This window comes from Engraulis encrasicolus, chromosome 13, assembly GCF_034702125.1.
Source record: "Engraulis encrasicolus isolate BLACKSEA-1 chromosome 13, IST_EnEncr_1.0, whole genome shotgun sequence".
Taxonomy (NCBI): domain Eukaryota; kingdom Metazoa; phylum Chordata; class Actinopteri; order Clupeiformes; family Engraulidae; genus Engraulis; species Engraulis encrasicolus.
This window is the reverse complement of record NC_085869.1, coordinates 45,607,042-45,626,796: the sequence shown is the minus strand read 5'-3', so window position 1 is coordinate 45,626,796 and position 19,755 is coordinate 45,607,042. Positions and strand designations below refer to the sequence as shown.

The window sequence follows — 19,755 nt, the reverse complement described above, 5'->3', positions numbered from 1 at the left end:
ATCAGTGTGACATTCCAGTACAGGTGGGTGTGTGTGTGTGTGTGTGTGTGTGTGTGTGTGTGTGTGTGTGTGTGTGTGTGTGTGTGTGTGTGTGTGTGTGTGTGTGTGTGTGTGTGACGGGTGGCCAGTGTCCTAACACATCCAGCTTTGTTCCTTTACTTGCCAACCCCAAATTCCCCCCGCCGCCCCCCCAACACACACACCAGTGTCCTCAAGCCAACAGCTGCACTCTTTCACTTGTCATCCAGCATACGTGCACGCACACACACACACACACCCACTTTTGTTCACCTCTCACTCTATTCTAACTGACATGTGGGCACAAATCCACCCTCGCACCGTGATCACACTATAAACACAAGCCGACTATAAATTCATGAACTTACACCTACAAGTAAAAAGTCAACCAAACACATGCCTATAATTGGCCTATCACTCTATTCTTACTGCCACATTGATGCATGCTCACCATCACATGTCCCCCTTTGCACATTCATATTATGCATAAGAACAAAAGCATACACTCACTCAAAAATAATTCATGAACCTGGTGCCTATGCATCGTAACACACACACACACACACACACACACACACACACACACACACACACACACACACACACACACACACACACACACACACACACACACACACACACACACACACACACACACACACAGGCGCACACACGCCCCCATTCAGTTATTAAAAAATAGCAGGGGGAAAATTAAGACGTGCTTTTGATGTGGTGTAAGAGATTGCTCCAACCCAGCAGTGAGAGCGAACGCTAGCCAGCCTCTACCCCCCTTCTAGTCCCCCTGTTGTTTTGCAGATGATCTGATCCGGGAGACTTCAAAGCAGCCGGCGATGGCGGTGCAGGCGTTGACTCATCCGGGTGAAATAAAGTCGGGGGACGCAGCGGGGCCACAATGAGGCCGCTCCCCTCCGACTGTGCGTTAACCGAGGAGCTCCGGCCGTGCGCAAAGGGGGGGCCCCGAATCCTCACAAGGCCATCCGACCAACCGTCCGTCTGTCTGTCTGCTCGTTCTCTCGCTCTCAGTCTCTTGCAGCGCTCGTGACAAGTTCAAGAAACCTTGAACTCGGCTGGCCCCAGCGGTGGTGACGATGAAATAAGTTAGCATCGCTAATCACATGCAAGGACACCCTGTGGTTTTCCCTTGAACCTGATCACAGCGACGCAGAATACCCAGTGATATGAGGACTGGAGGCAGATACGCTACAGAAGACCTGCACTGCAGTGTTGCAGTGAGCATAATAAAAAAGCACATCATGTGGCCATTGTCTTCCAGCTTTCTATTAGACCATTATGTTGAACATTGTTTAAATATCTTTCTTATCTATGGCGGTTTACACGACACATTTAATTCACAATAAATTCCTAATTAAACCGCTTTGAAAACATCATATTAACACTTAACAATTTGGAATTAAGTGGGGTGCAATGTTACCTTGACAGAAAAATGTAATATTGAATTATTAATTCTGATATAGCACCATCATGTAAACATGGCCTATGTGTGGATTGCTGGTCAGTTATATCTCTTCTATTAAACACACACTCTCATTGTTTAAGGTTTTGTGCGGTTGAAAAGTCCAATGTTTATAAACAGCCCTGGCTTTGTGTACATGGAGTAATAATTTTTGGTCATTTAGACCTAGCAATGAATCCCTGTTTGATTTAAGCACAACCGTCAAGAGGGAGAGTACATGCCTGATTTAAACACTTCTGTGAAGCTACAAACACATGCAAAATTGCACTACAGTGTCACAAATGAGGATAAACATTCAAGCTGCATATCAAATGGGCATTGTCTTCCAATGTTCCTTTTTTGAATTTCTGCCCACTGGACCTCATCATACAGCTCCCAACGCCCCCCTTAACTCCCTTAGTATTATCACAAAATTAAATGGACTAATGTCGCCCAATGGCAACTAAACGCCGCTCCCTTCCAGCTGTATCATTCTGAACGCCCCCCTCCCCCCAGGGCTCTCGAATACCCCCTGGGGGTCTGTAGAGCCCCCGTCGAGAAACACTATATTAGACCATTATTCTGAACATTGTTTGAAAAGCTTGATCTTCTGTGTGTGGATTGCTGGTGCTGTCTGTGTGAGTTTCATTTTTTATTTTGACCTTAGCCTCTTTCTATTTAAAACGCATACTCTCATTGCTCAAGGTTTTGCGCTTCAAAACGTCCAATGTTTATAGACATGCCTGCCTGTACACTATGTAGTAAAAGGGGGAAATGAAAGGTAATGCAGACCTAGCCATTAACTATGCCTGCCGATCAATTTAAGCACCACCATAAAGAGCCTTTTCTGAAAATGAAACGAAAAAAAGAAAAAAAATATGGCAGATGGCAGCTTGATCAAATTTAACGCGACCTATACGCCTCTTGTACTATCTGCAGTTACATACGTCAACTGAAAAGAACCCTCATGGCCCTTTAAGGAAGAAATAAAGAAATAAACAAAACGGAGGTCTACTAAACAGCGCATTTTAACAGCATAAAAGGAAATGCCACGACGTTCTATCGTTTTTAGAGGAGGTAAGAGTGCTGAAAGGACGTTGGTGGAGTAGCATGCCAATAAAACAGCACTGAAGCCTGGGAGGAATAATTAGCCACCGCTCTATCCTTTTGTCAGGAAATGTCACTGTCATTCTTCACATGTAGACGCACACACACAGACATAGACACAGAGAGACACACTTCTACACATGCCCCCTTACACACAAACATACACCTATGCGCGCACGCACGCACGCACGCACGCACGCACACACACACACACACACACACACACACACACACACACACACACACACACACACAGACGCACACACACACACACACACACACACACACACACACACACACACACACACACACACACACACACACACACACACACACACAGAGCATTGGCTCATTAGTGTGTTTGGCAGAGGGCAGCAGCATCAGGTAATGCAGCTTGGCGTAAATCCCCAAAGCATCCAGCGCTGCTTGCCTAGTGAAGCAGGACTGTAGCGCTGGCCTCCGCTAACTGTCATCGCTGTAGCGCCAGTCGGCCCCGAGTCCTCGGATGTCAACCAACTGTGGCAGGGTCACTAGCAGTTCTATGGCCAGCTCCGGTCCAAAACGCAAACACTGATACTGGCCTCTGATACATACACTTACACAGACATGCATATGCATGCAGACAAACAGATAGACATTGGAAGGTTCACGCAGGCACACGCATGCATACACGCACACCCACACCAACACATAAACGGATGAACTCACACGCACACAGACACACGAGCACGCACCCACGCGCACGCACACACACGCACGTACACACGCGCACGTACACACGCGCACGTACACACACACCTGGATGCATGCAGACGCACACACGTCCATGCAGCCTTGGTGTTTGAAGCACATGTGAAGCACAAACACAACAGTATGTTTCCCGAGCTGTCAACAAAGAGGTGGATCGAGCATTTGATAGCAATACTTAGAATTTATAGCACACAAGCCCACCAGTTCACTTAGCATTGGATGGAGGCGACCAATAGCATTTTCTGTAACATACTATAAATGTATGCTTTCAAGGACACGACAACAAAATCTGCTAGAAAAGTACATCATTCCCGGTGAAAAGAGTATTTGAAACGAGCATTTGATAGCAAACACTTAGAATTGATAGCAGACAAACCCACCAGCTCGCCTAGCATTGGACAGATGCGACCCAAATCAAAAACAAACATTTTCTATAATATTTGCTGTCAAAGACACCACAAAAAAATTAATCTAGCTTCATGGAAGTGAAAAGAGTACTTCAAACGAGCATTTGATAGCAAAACGTAGATTTAATAGCACAGAAGCCCATCAGTTCATCTACAGTAGTATTCATCAGACACCACAAAAAATCTACAGTAGTTTCATGGAAAAGTACATCATTCCTATTGAAAAGAGTGTCTGCCATGTTCTGTGGCCAGTGTCAGTGGGTGCGTTTTATTTTCAGAGCCGTGTCCTTGGACAGTCGCATGTGAGGGCTACACGTACAGTAGTACAGGGCCAACAGGACCCTGCAGGGCTCTTTCTGGGCTGAATTGGAACATGTTTGTATGTTCTCCGTGTGTGTGTGTGTGTGTGTGTGTGTGTGTGTGTGTGTGTGTGTGTGTGTGTGTGTGTGTGTGTGTGTGTGTGTGTGTGTGTGTGTGTGTGTGTGTGTGTGTGCATGTGTGCGAGTGTGTGTGCGCGTGTGTGTGTGTGTGTGAGTGTGCGTGCGTGTCTGTGTGTGTAGCTTGTGTGCACTGGGTGTACAAACATTTTTGTGGCCTCTGTGTCATTACATGAGTATGTGACTACATCCGACTGTGTGTGAATGCCTGCGGTGTATGTGTGTACATGTGTGTGTGTGTGTGTGTGTGTGTGTGTGTGTGTGTGTGTGTGTGTGTGTGTGTGTGTGTGTGTGTGTGTGTGTGTGTGTGTGTGTGGGTGTGTGTGTGTGTGTGTGTGTGTGTGTGTGTGTGTGTGTGTGTGTGTGTGTGTGTGTGTGGACAGATAAGTGTATGTACCGTATATATGCATGTCTGTGCAGGCGTACAGTGTGTGTGCACTTGAACGTGTTTATGTGCCCATGTGTACATGTCTGTAAGTGAACCTCAAGCCTGTATGTGTTTGAATGCAACTCCATATAGGTAGACCTTGAGTCATGCGCGAATGCACGTGTCTCACCTACGATGGCACTGTCCTTGGTCTCGAGTGTCGAGCTTGGGGAGCCGAATGGAGGTTTGTGTACTGCAGGCATCACAATGCAAGTCCGTGTACTTTTGAAAATATTTTGTTTATGTGTCTGAGGGCATGTTTTTGTATACGGGTCAGTGACATCAGGTGGGCTCAGACGTTCATACATGCTCATACATGAATTAGTAATTGGTAGCAATGAATAAGCTTATGCTTCTTAGATAATCCACTAAAAAAAAAAAATTCAAAAAAAAAAAACAAACAAAAAAAAAAACATTTATTACATACAATAGTGACATTAGCTGTGGTTGCACCAAGCTGCCGTCGGCTACTACTTCAATGTCATTGACCCATACATAGGTAAAGCTCGTGTAAGGGTGTGTCTCTATGCTGCATGCTTTTTACATGTCTGTATAAAGCTCATGTCTGTGCGTGCGTGAAAAAGTCGTGTCTCACCTATGATGCCACTGCCCTTGCTCTCAAGCGTGTAGCTGGGGGAGGTGATGGTGGGATTTTTGTAGGCATTGCAATGCGAGTCTATGTGCTTTTGAGAATATATAGTGGGAGGTGATAGTGTTTTTTTTGTATAGGCATTGCAATGCGAGTCTATGTGCTTTTGAGCATATACTGTATAGTTCCTGTGTCTGGGGGCATGTTTTGAATACACATACAGTACATGGGTTTCACGATTGTTAACAATCCCTGGCTGCGCGACCCTGGCTGCACACTGTTCAACCTCTGATTGTTGGAAATCGCTGCCGGTCAAAAAATGAGCTGAAGTGGTTGGCTGCCAGTTTCTTGCCTCTCCTCAGCACTTCAATGTTTGTAAGCAAAAAAAACGATGTATAGATAAAGCTTACGTCTGTGTGAAGAGAAAGCCAACCTGGGAAACTCCAACTCCCATTGTCATTGTGAGACAGCACTCCACAGCACACAAGTGCCTACTGCACACAATGACATTGCATTTATGCCTCAACGGTGCAAGTATGCTAGTAGGTCTAGTTCTGATGTTATAAAATTAGGCTATGTTAACAATGCTTCCAAACAACCAGTAGCAAGCCAAGGCAGGCGGGTCAACCAATGCCGTTTGGGAAATGTTATTATGCTCTTGATCAGACCTCGAGATCAGAAGTCTCAAATAGATATGAAAGTCGATGATAATCAGGCTACCTTCTTGGCAGCTTCCGGAGCTGGTGTGTGAATGTGAAAATGTGTATGTGTATTATTTGCACATTAAAGCACTTTGAGTCAACTGTATAGTTCTGATACAGCGCCATAGAAATGCTATAGCATGTTGTATGCGTAAAAAAGTGGCGTCTCACCTATGATGCCGCTGTCCTTGCTCTCGAGTGTGGAGCTGGGGGAGGTGATGGTGGCACAGGGGCTGGTGCGGCCCGGTCCAGGGCCGGGTCCGGGCCCAGAGGTGGGGCCCAGGCTGAGGGGGGCAGAGCGTCCGCCTCCTCCTCCACCTCCACCTCCTCCTCCTCCGGTGCTGGTGGTGCTGTGCAGTGTGGAGCAGGGGCTGTCTGCACACGGGGACGCAGTGGAGCTGGTCAGGGTGGAGCACGGGCTGATGCCCTGAGGAGTGATCAAGCACTATAGGAGGAGGAGGAGAGGAGAGAGGAGAGAGGAGAGGAGAGGAGAGGAGAGGGGGAGGAGAGGAGAGGAGGAGGGGTAGGGGGAGGGGGAGAGAGGAGAGGGGAGGGGAGGAGGAGAGGAGTGGAGAGGAGAGGAGAGGAGAGGAGGAGGAGAGGTGAGAGGAGAGAGGAGAGGAGAGGAGGAGGAGGAGAGAGGAGAGAGGAGAGGAGAGAGGAGAGAGGAGAGGAGAGAGGAGAGGAGAGGAGAGGAGAGGAGAGGGGGAGAGGTGAGAGGATAAGGTGAGAGGATAAGGGGAGAGGAAAAGGGGAGAGGAAAAGGGGAGAGGAGAGAAGAGGAGCGGAAAGGAGCGGGGGAAAGAGGAGAGGAGAGGAGAGGAGAGGAGGGGATATGAGCGGAGAGGAGAGGAGAGGAGAGGAGAGGAGAGGAGAGGGGGAGGGAGGAGAGGAGAGGAGAGGAGAGGGGGATGAGGGGAGAGGAGAGGGGAAAGAGGAGAGGAGAGGAGAGGAGAGGAGAGGAGAGGAGCGTAAAGGAGAGGAGCGGAAAGGAGAGGAGAGGAGAGGAGAGGAGAGGGGGAAAGAGGAGAGGAGAGGAGACGAGAGGGGGGAGAGGAGAGGGGGAAAGAGGAGAGGAGAAGGGGAGGGGAGGAGAGGAGAGGAGAGGGAGGAGGGAAGATAGAGGGGAAAATAGGTGAGTGACAGGGAAGAGTAAGGGTGGGGAAGGGTAAAGGTTGGAGAGACAGAAGGGAAAGAGGGATGAGGATGAGAAAGGGAGGGTGGATAGGTGGAGGAAAGACATAGGAAGGTGGTGATTAAGACATAGGTGTAGAGGAGGGGTGGGGGGCGGAGTACAGGAGTTAAGGATCAGGGTTGGTGGGTGATGACGGAAGATGAAGGAAAAGTGGAAAAGAAAGCGAGGGAAGAGTAGGGATTGAGGAGAGATGGAGGGAGAAGAGAGAAGTGGGGAGGAAGGGTGAAGAGGTTGGGAGAAGGGGGAGAAAAGATAAATGAAGCGATTTAGAGAGATGGTGAGCCACGTGTGGAGGGGAAGAGGGAGCGATGATGAGGGGAGGGGAAGGTAGAGGAGAGCGGGGGGAGAAAGAGAAAGAGAGAGGGAGAGGGTGTGGGTAAGGAGGAGAGAAAGATGAACGAGGGAGAGGCGTTGCGAGAAGAATGAGCAGAGGAAAGAGAGGGAAGGGAGAGGAGAGGGGAAAATACATTGAGGTTCCATTCTATTAATGTTTCCCATTTATGTTTTATGCGATCATACCACTGAATTAGACTACAAGCATTCTCTTCATCACACAGCAATCCATTTCATCACAGAGGTCTCGAGAGGCAAAGAGGGTCCACATGTAAATATCAATAACACAGTTTATATTGGCTTACGTCTACAAATTGCATATTGGTAGGCAATTACAAGCAAACATGGCAAGCGTTTTCCCCCTATGCTAGAAATCCCTTAGCAGGAGAACGTGCAAATGTATCAGAGATCTATACTGTGGGCTGGTCCACCTCTATCTTTCAAACAGGCACGCACTCACACACATAAGACAAATGAGTTCTTTCAGGAGGAAAGATGGGGAAACTGGGTTCTTCTCCTCCCTTTTCCCTCACTGCCTTCACCACCACCTCTATGCCACCATCCTTTCTCCTTCTCTCTCCCCTCTCTCCCCACTCTCTCTCCCCATCTCTCTCGAATCGCGTGTGTGTCCCCTGTAACCTCCCCTACCCTTGCAGGGGACAGACACACCACACACACACACACACAAACAGAGAACAAACTCCCCTCCTCTCTCCCTCTCTCTCTACTATGCCTCACTAGTTCACTCTCTTGTATATAGGTCATGTAGAGAGCATGTGCTGTTTAGGGCCAGCGAAAGAGAGGAAGAGAGAGGGAGAGAGAGAGAGAGAGAGAGAGAGAGAGAGAGAGAGAGAGAGAGAGAGAGAGAGAGAGAGAGAGAGAGAGAGAGAGAGAGAGAGAGAAGAAGAGAGAGAGAGGGAGAGAGAGAGGGAGAGAGAGAGGGAGTGAGGGAGAGAAGAGAGAGAGAGAGAGAGAGAGAGAGAGAGAGAGAGAGAGAGAGGAGAGAGAGGAGGGAGAGAAGAGAGAGAGAGAGAGAGAGTAGGGAAAGAAGAGAGGGAGTAGGGAGAGAAGAGAGAGAGAGAGAGAGAAAGAGAGAGAGAGAGAGAAGAGAGGGAGAGGGAGGTCTCTCTAAACAACATGCCATCTCCCCAGAGGAGACCAGACCAGAGATTGCCAGTAATACCCCCATACGCCTCCCTTATCCCCTCCTGCCCCCCTCTCTCTCTCTCATGGAGGGTTTGACTCATTCTCTCTCCCCCCTCTCTGCTCCTCTATCTCTGGCTTTCCCATGTAACCCCAGGGCTGTGGCAGGACAATGCCACTGAGTCCACCCCCCCACCCCCATCTGTGCCCATCACTCTGAGTCAAGTTGAGGCAAGTCAAGTTCAGACTACACCAAGCGAGAGCAAAGAGAGCTGTGATGCCCCGACCGTGATGCCAAAGACAGACCCCCTGGTTGGCGCCTGCCTGGCAAATGCCTGCTGGCTGGCTGACGGTGGTCAGACGTAGACAGACGGACGCTCTAAAATTACCGTCACCGAAACCCGACAACGAGCTGCGGCGTGTCCGCCGTCAGTGATCAGCACAGAGGGCAGTGATTTATGCCCACTTAAAGAGGAAATCTCAAAAGAGCAATTCATTTAAGCACTCGAACAGGACGGACCAGACCAACACGTTGGCTCCCAGGTCCTTCTAGTCTTTCCTTCTCCTAAAAAGACACTGAGTCTTTGCAGAGGAGGAACGCAACAGTAACCAGAACCCCCCAGCTCCACTACCACTGCCTCCCTCACCACCCCACCACCCCTTGCCTCAAAAACCTCTTGAAATCCACTGGCTTGTCTCAGCTGCTCTCTCCCACTCATTCATCACCGGCACTCTAATGAGGGCGATCGCTGGAGCAGAGTGGAGCTCTCCCAGGATCAGGCTGAACTGAACTGAACTGTGCTGAGCTGTGCCATGCAGTGCTGGACTAGGCTGAACTGTGCTGTGCAGTGCTTAACTGAACAGAACTGTTCTAGGTTGGGCTGGGCTGTGCTGTGCTCTACTGACATGAGCAGTGCTGAGCAGGGCTTTGCCTTCCCACTGTTAGCAAGCATGGCCACAGGAGACGTGTTTAGTTCAGGGTAGGGCATGGTGGGTGGTGGGTGAGAGGGCATGAGGACGTCCGGGCATGCGGGTATGAAGCGAGCGACTAGCAGTGGTGGTGGTGGTGATGGTGATGTCCCTAACGTGGAGCCTCCCTGCCCTCATTAATAGCAACCAAACAAACTTAGCAGACGGAGTCGGCGGATAACTCTATTTCTGTAGCGCTTGGGTTACACATGGGCCCGTGTGTGTGTGTGTGTACGCCTCTCCCTGCCTCTCTCCCTCCCTGCTTCTCTCTCTTCCTTTGCCTCCTTTGCTCGCTCTCTCGCTCTCTCTCTCTCTCTCTACTGTGCACCGGTTTCTCAGAAAGTCTGAATGGTACAGCATGAAAGAGGGAGACGCACATAAATAAAGGCAGAAAGACAGAGTGACACACAGAAAGCGACAGGGAACGAGAGCCAGAGAGAGAGACTGATAGAAAGAGAGAGAGAGATAGAGAGAGGTGTGGTCCGGCGCCACATAGGCTTTAACAATCTACAGTCACCTCATCTCCTCACTCATCTCCTCCAACACTTACATCACACACACACACACACACACACACACACACACACACACACACACACACACACACACACACACACACACACACACACACACACACACGCGCACACACACACGCGCACACACACGCGCACACACACGCGCACACACACGCGCGCACACACGCACACACACACGTTCGCACAAGCACACACACACACACGCACCCACGCACACACGCACACGCACACACACACACACACACACACACGCACACGCACTACATGCATGCAGTGTCAAACTCCCACCGTAAGTCCCACAACTCTTTCTGGTTCCCACATCAGCTGCAGCTAAGCAGTGAGATTTGTAAACAGGTTATCGCAAAGTTCGCCTTACAGTGTTGCAGAGCAGAGGGCGCTTCAAGCTGGCCGGGCTTCAGTCCAGGCGTCCAGCCCGCTGACTGCTGTTCAGTAATCCAACAGCGTCCAACAGCAAGTACATTCACGCAGTGCACACGCACACACAGGCAGCACGCACATACAGTCCACACACGCAGTGCACACTGCGCACACACACACACGTAGTGCACAGCGTCAAAAACATGCGTCCCCTCCCATGCACGTGCACTCACAATCTCTCTCTCAAACACCCTCCTCTTCCTCCCTCCCCTCTCTCTCCCTCTCTCTTTCCCACTCCTTCTCTCTCTCCCCCTCTCCGTCCGTCCCTCCAGTAAGGCAACAGCTGTGCAAGGGAGGGTAAGGGGGCAGGCAGAGGGGGAAGAAAAAAAAAAAACATGCAATACCTTCTTCTCATTCTGGTCTTCCATAGGTATGTGTGGCGAGCCCGGGATCCCTTCTCCCAGTAAGAAGCCCAGCCTTGTCATCAGTTCCTGAGTGGCCGGGGAGGAGGAGGAGCCTGGCTCTTTCTCAGCGCGCAGCTCTGGAACAGAGAGCAAAGGAGAGAGAGAGAAATAGGGAGAGAGAGAGAGAGAAAGAGGGGGATAGAGAGAGGGAGAGAAAGAGAGAGAGAAGGGGGGTGGTTGTGTTAGATTGCCAGCATTTGGTCAAAGAGCTTCAGTGCGCTGTGCTGCTCTGCTCTGTGCGGAGGTCCACTCCGCTCCGCTGCTCTCCTCTCCTCTCTCTTGCACACACTGCTGCCAGTCTCTCACGGAGTACAGCGGAGAGTCTCACACACTCTCTCTTACCCACACACACACACACACACACACACACACACACACACACACACACACACACACACAGACACACACACACACACACACGACAGATATGGGGAGAGGGGCAGCGAGAGAGAGAGAGAGAGAGAGAGAGAGAGAGAGAGAGAGAGAGAGAGAGAGACAGAGAGAGAGAGAGAGAGAGAGAGAGAGACAGAGAGAGAGAGAGAGAGAGAGAGAGAGAAATAGTAAAGGGGAAAGATGGATCAGGAATGGGAGTGTGAGGGGAATAGAGATGGAGAAACAGTGAGAAGGCAGAAAGAGAGAGGGACAGGGAGAGAGAGAGAGAGAGAGAGAGAGAGAGAGAGAGAGAGAGAGAGAGAGAGAGAGAGAGAGAGAGAGAGAGAGAGAGAGAGAGAGACAGAGACACAGAGAGGGAGGGATGGAGGGAGGGAGAGAGCTGGCTAGCCTTATTGTAAATGCATGGACAGCGTTGTGGCAGGCTGTTTGACTGGTGCTTATTTACAGCTCATACAACAAACAGCCCCCCCACAACCACAACCACACACATATCACACACACACAGACATGTAGCGCGCACACACACAGACACACACTGCATGATGTGAGGGGGAATACAGATGAGTTGAAAATTGACCCCTTGCTCGTCAGACGCGGCGATCTCTCCTACAGCACCCCAGCACCCCCTGCCAAGACGAAGAACACACACACACACACACACACACACACACACACACACACACACACCCCTCATCATCACAGTCACCACCAAGCGCTCCAGGCAGAACACAATAACATAGCTCAGTAAATACAGACCCCCCCCCCCCCCACACACACACACACACACACACACACACACACACACACACACACACACACACACACACACACACACACACACACACACACACACACACACACACACACACACACACACACACACACATTAGGAGAAGTGTAAACACACAAGAGGTCCCTGCTGCGCTCCCAATGCTGGTCCTCCAAGCATTTCCTCCAGACTAAACATACACTACGGGGTAAGCAAGCATGCATGCTAACACACACAAGATTGCAATGGCAGATAGGGAGGGAGGACTCTTGCTCCAGTGTTATGCTATTGAGAAATGACCAAGTGGAAGCATGCATATTAGCAAACCATAAGATCAGAGAGAGAGAGAGAGAGAGAGAGAGAGAGAGAGAGAGAGAGAGAGAGAGAGAGACAGAGAGACAGAGACAGAGAGAGAGAGACAGAGAGAGAGGGAGAAGGGCAAAAGAAAATATTAGGTAGGTAGGAGAGAGAGAGAGAGAGAGAGAGAGAGAGAGAGAGAGAGAGAGAGAGAGAGAGAGAGAGAGAGAGAGAGAGAGAGAGAGAGAGAGAGAGAGAGAGAGAGAGAATGCAAGAAGCATGAGGGCATGAGAAAAATAAAAGAGAGCTCCCTCCTGAGGGCAGTGTGCAGCCTTGCCTGAGGGGGTTAGGTAGGTACAGTAAGTCATTATGCTAGCTTCTGTCAGCACCTCCATGCTACCCCCCCCCCCCCCCCCCCGGGCCAACTCTCTCCCCACACATACCCATACCCCAGCCATCTCCACAGTTATTAATAACACCAGCAGAGGTCCATCTGATTACATACAAACCAGTTTAGTTTAGCAGAGCTGCTGCCGCACAGCCAAGCCATAATGAAGTCCAAACTAAACCACCACACACCACAGAGAGAGAGAGAGAGAGAGAGAGAGAGAGAGAGAGAGAGAGAGAGAGAGAGAGAGAGAGAGAGAGAGAGACAGAGAGAGAGAGAGAGAGAATCACGCAAGCATGGGGTGGGGGGTTGTTTGTGGCATTAAATGTTCACATTTGAGAGAGTTGCTGACTGAGGGGAAGCAGGGTGTATTCCTTCAGGCCCTTGGTTCCCCCCCGAGGGAAGACAACAGGGTCATGCTCTTGCACGCATGCACACACACACACACACACACACACACACACACACACACACAGGGACGACAGCAGGCTCCATGGCTCGGGAGCCTACAGCACACGTGTGACACTCACCCGCCAACAATAACACACAGCACACACTCACGCGGCTCTCGTCCCTCAGCAGCTATAGCGTCAGGCAATAGGAGCACCATGGCAAATGCGCATGTGGATGTGTGTGTGCCGGTACGTGTGTGTGCGTGAGCAGCATGTGTGCCATGAAGTGTGTACCAGAATAAGTGTGTGTGTGTGTGTGTGTGTGTGTGTGTGTGTGTGTGTGTGTGTGTGTGTGTGTGTGTGTGTGTGTGTGTGTGTGTGTGTGTGTGTGTGTGTGTGTGTGTGTGTGTGTGTGTGTGTATGCACATGAATGCAGGCACTCCTGTGCGAAGCTAAAAGTGTGTCAAATTGTGTGAGTGTGCCTGCATAATGACCACATAGTGTGGCATGTGTGCGTGTCTGTGTGGTCAAGAGTGTAACGGTGTGTGTGTGCATGCAACTAAGTGTGTGTTTGGGTATGTGTGTGAGTGTGCGTGTGTGTTCAAATGTGTAAAGGTGTGTGTGTGCCAGTGTGTGTTTGTGCGTGTGTGTGAGTGTGTTCACATGTGTGCATGTGTGTGGTAAAGTGTGCGACAGTGTGTGTGTGCAAGTGTGTGTTTGTGAGTGTGTGTGTTCAAATGGGTGCATGCGTGTGGTTATGTGGTGTGTGTGTGTGCATAAATGGCCTTGGTGACCCGGTCAGCATGTAGGGGTGTCCTGCCAGCTCCGTTCTGAGTCTGAGCAGCCAGAGCCCTGGCTCCTGCTGACTCTGCTGCAGTCTACAGCAGCGCTTCCCAAAAACTGGCTCACTACCCACATGTGGGTCACGGGAGATTTTTTTTGGGTAGCCTTGCACGTTTCCCTAGTTCACTAGTTCCCAAACCTTTTTCCACGGGGAACTCCTTTCAGTCCTAAAAAAACATTTTCTCAACCTCCCTCATATTCATCATCAATAACCTGTCCATTATTATTGCTAGATTTTCCATTAAAACGTTAATATCCCGCTAATATTGCTTGAATTCCCCGGACATGCAAATCCATCTATTAACCAAACGAGGGAATGGTGTTACTAACCAATTCATGGAATTGTTATCTGTTATTATGCGTGACCTTCCTGCAGTACATCTGCAACCCCTCTAGGGGTCCCGATACACAGTTTGTGAACCCCTGCCCTAGTTCATGGTCATCAGCTGTCTGTATGCATCTAACCTCAAACTAGTTGCCACTTGTGGATTCAGATGGTTCAGCTGGCCTTGTGTTTCTCATGGTTTCAAACTTGAGTAATACTGGCTGTTCACATGATTAATTCAGTCAACAATACTGTTAATATCATCCAAAAATGGTCAACTAATACACTTACATTTTTTGATTGATGAATAATGTCTAACTGAATTGGGTTGCAGAGTTTTTCCGAGTTAAATGTGGGTCCCCAGGAAAAAAAGGTTTGGGAATCACTGGCCTAGAGAGCATTTACTGTAGACTAGAGGCTGCAGCCTTATAGCCAAGATGAATTGGTAGAAGACCTCCCTCTCTGGCCAGCGGAGGAGGGATAGAGAGAGAGAGGCATGGAGGGAGAGAGGGAGGGATAGAGAGAGAGGGAGGGAGGGAGAGAGGGAAAATGATGGGATATCTCATTACTCACCTCCCCTACAAGTCAGGCGGACGTTTGTCTTTCTCTCCTTCCAAATGGTTAGCGCTCTCTCTCTCTCTCTCTCTCTCTCTCTCTCTCTCTCTCTCTCTCTCTCTCTCTCTCTGCTTTTCCATCACTGCCAACTCCCTCTTTCACATTTTTTTCATCTTAAGTCCGTTTTGCTGAGATGCTTTTTCCCATGTCAAAATCCAGGCTTGACCATACGTCCATTCACACTCACACTCATCCTCAAACCACGCACGTACGCACGCATGCACGCACGCACACACGCAGGCACGCAGGCACGCACGCACGCACACAAGATGAGGGCTTTTAAAAGTAAGACTTGCATAACATCCCCATGATTTTAATTCACCAGTGTTCATTGTTTCCCCAATGAAATGCCCTATTCTCTATTCTTTGGCAAATCTATCATTTCAGTCTCATTAATGACACAATTTTGCTTGAAAATATTTTAATTTGAGGGAGAGAAAAAGAGCGAGAAAGAAAAAAAAGCAAATGCGGCAAATTACTCGTACCCGAAGCCAAATTGCCATATTTCTGACTAAATGCTACCCAGCATGCCCTTTGCCAAACTGGAGCACGCTTGCTCTGGAAAAGGTCACTTGTTCTTGTCCCTCTCTCCGGCAAACTCATTAAGAGTTCGTGCCATGCAGGGAGGGCAGAGGGCGCTGATGGCTGCTGCGAAACATCCGTTACCCCAGCGATGTCAAGACAACGAGGCCCTGTTAACAGGTGACCCCCACACCCTCTCCGCAACCTCTTCTGCAAATTTGGCAAACACCAATTGTTTAGACTGCACACACCCGCTTTCCATGCAAATGCAGAAACCACGGCTTCAGCTAACATAATATTAATGAGCAGCACAGTTTTCAGTCTGCAAGCTAGTAAGCCTGCTCTACAATGACCTGCTTTTTGTTCAACTTTGTTAGGACAAACGTTGCTTTAATAAACGCATCATTTAATAATTTCACCAAAACTCTGGAAGGGGACTCGGAAACTTGGATGGACATTGCCTTTGAAAGATGAAAACAAATTTAGAAGAAAACAAATTTTGAAAATATGCAACTTTCAGTGTATTGTAGGACAAAACTAACATTGCAACAAAAAAAAACAAAAGTCTTTCCAAATACTTAAAAGCGTACCTAATTAGTAAAGCTAACATGACCGCTTGGAGAGCGCTGCCACTGCGGCAATTCAGCCGCTTCTCATTGTATCAGAAGGCACCGCACCGTCAGCAGGGCCGGATTAACGGATGTTTTAGATATGACTGCAGCCTAGGGACCCCACCTGCCAGGGGCCCCCTAATTGGTCAGAAGGGGGTAAAGCAATCGTGTTAATACTCTTGTTAATACTCCTATTATAGTTATGAGACTGTTTATGTAATTTTCTGTTTGGGGTTGCTATCGCAACCTGTGGCGTAGGGGCCCGGGTCATCTTAAACAGTCAGGAAGACAGAACACAGGCTGCTTCAGCCGAGAATCAAAGCAGCCGACACCCGTCTCTGAAACCACCACATTTCTTAACGAGGGCCTTTAATCCACGGCAAGGGGGCAAAAACGTGCGTCTGCTTCGTACGTGACACTAGAGTAATTGGGCCGCATGTGCGCTGGAGAAGCGGGAGAAGCGGAGGGGGTGCTGATATAGCTGCGGGACAGACTTTGGCTTTCCAACGCAGCATCCTCGCAATTTCCAGACAAATGCCTCTATCTCCACCCCTCCATGCATGCATGTGATAGAGACATAGAGAGAGTGGGAAATTGAGATGTGTGTTTCAACATCTCCATTTCTCTCTCTCTCTCTGTGTTCCTCTTGCATGCTCTGTCCCCATATCTCTCTCTCTCTCTCTCTCTCTCTCTCTCTCTCTCTCTCTCTCTCTCTCTCTCTCTCTCTCTCCTCTCTCTCTCTCTCTCTCTCTCTCTCTCTCTCTCTCTCTCTCTCTCTCTCTCTCTCTCTCTCTCTCTCTCTCTCTCCTCCCCCCCCCCCCCCCCCCCCCCCGCCCCCCCCCCCCCCCCCTCCCCTCTCCCCCCCCCCCCCCCCCCTCCGTTGGTGACTGCAGCCATCTCGGAGGAGATAAGGGGGCCGAGCAGCGCAGCAGGCGGAGCGGAGGGAGTCATCCATCAGAGGGGGCTTTTATTACTCGGGCCCCGACAGGCCCGCTCCATCAGCGCTTCCCTTCAAACGCTGCTGCCTGCCGCTCTGCCGTTGCCCATCCCCAACTGGTCCTGAGCGGCCATCAGCACCCAGGCCCCCTGGTGATGGAGTGGGGCCGTGTGCTAGGCGCACAGGGACGGACAATGATTCCATGGGCCCCTGGGCCAGACAACAAGAAAGGCCCCCTTCAGTGGGTGTTGCTAGTTTACGAAACGATTCAGGTTTTTTGGCCAGGTGTGAGTCTATGTGGTTGGCGGTTTGGGTGATTTTAATGCAATTTGAGAAGGCATAGGTGTGATTTCAATACACGTCTAATAGAAGAGAATGCAAACATGGGTGTGATTGGAATATACAGTGCCCTCCATAATTATTGGCACCCCTGGTTGAGATGTGTTAAAAGCCTTAAAATAAATTCAGTGTTTATTGCAGAAGAATACTGTCACACTGAAAATTGTAGGAAAATGTAGCCTTCAACTCAAATGAATTGTAAGAAAATAAAAAAATCCCTGACTGAAAAATAATTATTTTTCATTATTATATGGTTGTGACGTCATCTGTCGAATGCTCCATTCATTTCAACGGGGCTCCCCAACGTTCGGACGTCTGTTATTTTTCGATAACGGACGGGTTGGTCTATAACAGACCGCTGTCAATGGCAACAAGACTTTTCACTGCTAAAGCGACTTTTCAACAAGACTCTAATCAGCTGCTGTGATAGACAGCACCCGTTGTCCTGGCTACCGCTGTCAATGGCAACAAGACGTTCACTGCTAAAGCCACTGAGCCACATGTTTCATATCACTCCGCAGGGGGTCCGGTCTTTTGTCACTCTAATCAGCTGCTGTGATAGACAACACCTGTTGTCCTGGCTACCTAGCTGTTGCCTAGCGGTGTTCCACAACGGCACTGTTTTGTTTTGCGCAGCAACAATCTTAACATTAAATAGGCCTAGGTCTAAAGAAATGTCCCCGCCATGTGTGAATCATTTAAGTATATCCATATAATAAGGGGGATTAACTTTCGGCGAGTCGGTCGCTTTGTGGAATAGCAGCACTTCAGAGAGAACAAGACCCCTCCGCTCCGCGTCGGGGTCTAAAGATTCTCTCTGTCGTGCTGCTATTCCACGGTAGCGACCTTCTCGCCGAACGTTAACCCTTACTTAAATCACCTGTTCCACAATTATTGGCACCCTTAACAATTCCCAGGAAATAAATATAATTGAAGCATTTCTGTCATTTCTACAGTAGTTTACAAAGTTTACCAGAGTATGTAGGAACATTTAATTAGTAATTCATCACTTCCTGTTTCCCTGGGGTATAAATATGACGTCACACCGAGGACATTTCTCGTATCCACTCTTAAACATGGGAAAGACAAAGGAACACAGCATACAAGTGAGGCAGATGTGCATCAACCTTCACAGGTCAGACAGAGGCTACAAGAAGATTGACACTCAACTGCAGCTGCCCATATCCACTGTGAGATGAATAATTATGAAGTTCAAAACACTGGAACAGTGGTAAACAAGCCTGGACGAGGACCCAAGTTTCTTTTGCCACCACGCACAGTGAGGAGGATGGTAAGAGAAATCAAAAGATCTCCAAAGCTCACTGTTACAGAATTACAACAAATGGTAGCATCCTGGGGTCACAAAGTCTCCAAATCAACCATCAGGCGCTGTCTACACACCAACAAGCTGTTTGGAAGGCATGCACGGAGAAAACCTTTCCTCACTCACAATCATAAACGCAAATGTCTGGAGTTCGCCAAGCGGTATTGGGGCTTCAACTGGGACCGTGTGCTTTGGTCAGATGAGACCAAGATTGAGCTTTTTGGCAACAAACACTCTAAGTGGGTCTGGCGTGCCACGAAAGATGCGCATGCTGAAAAGCACCTCATACCCACTGTGAAGTATGGGGGTGGGTCAGTGATGCTGTGGGGCTGTTTCGCTTCCAAAGGCCCTGGGAACCTTGTTAGAGTGCATGGCATCATGAATGCTTTGAAATACCAGGACATTTTAAATCAAAATCTGTTGCCCTCTGCCCAAAAGCTGAAGATGGGTCGTCACTGGGTCTTTCAGCAAGACAATGACCCTAAACATTATGGCCAAATCTACACAGAGATGGTTCACCAGACTCAAAATCAAGCTCCTCCCATGGCCATCTCAGTCCCCAGACCTCAACCCCATTGAGAACCTGTGGGGTGAACTGAAGAGGAGAGTACAGAGGAGAGGACCCAGGTCTCTGGATGATTTAGAGAGATTCTGCAAAGAAGAATGGCTAAAGATCCCTCTTTCTGTCTTTTCCCATCTTGTGAAACATTATAGGAGAAGATTAGGTGCTGTTTTGTTGGCAAAAGGGGGTTGTACAAAATATTAACACCAGGGGTGCTAATAATTGTGAAACACATTATTTGATGTCAAATAATTATTTCTTTATGTGGGATTTTTTCCCTACTGAATAAATGCACTTGTATTGAAGGTTGGATTTTTCTCTTTTTTTCCATTAAGGTCCCATATTATTTAGAAAAAAATAATAATAATTGGAAGCTAAAAAACACATCTCAACCAGGGGTGCCAATAATTATGGAGGGCACTGTAAGTGTGATTTTCATGCAATTTGAGAATGCAAACATAGAGGCTAGAGTTTAAGGGCCCCCTTGACTCTTGGGCATGGCCCAGTAGG

General features: G+C 49.0%; 1 protein-coding gene across 2 annotated transcripts in view; it reads right to left on the bottom strand.

The window, feature by feature from the left end:
- The window catches only part of tanc1b (tetratricopeptide repeat, ankyrin repeat and coiled-coil containing 1b), a 208,350-nt gene that overhangs the window by 100,337 nt on the left and 88,258 nt on the right, over positions 1–19,755 (bottom strand). For both annotated transcript variants that reach the window (XM_063214044.1, XM_063214043.1), the window contains exons 5-6: positions 10,869–11,005; positions 6,082–6,355 (exon numbers count right to left, since the gene is read on the bottom strand). In XM_063214044.1, the coding sequence (XP_063070114.1) occupies positions 6,082–6,355; positions 10,869–11,005 (411 nt within the window). The remainder of the gene's footprint in view (positions 1–6,081; positions 6,356–10,868; positions 11,006–19,755) is intronic.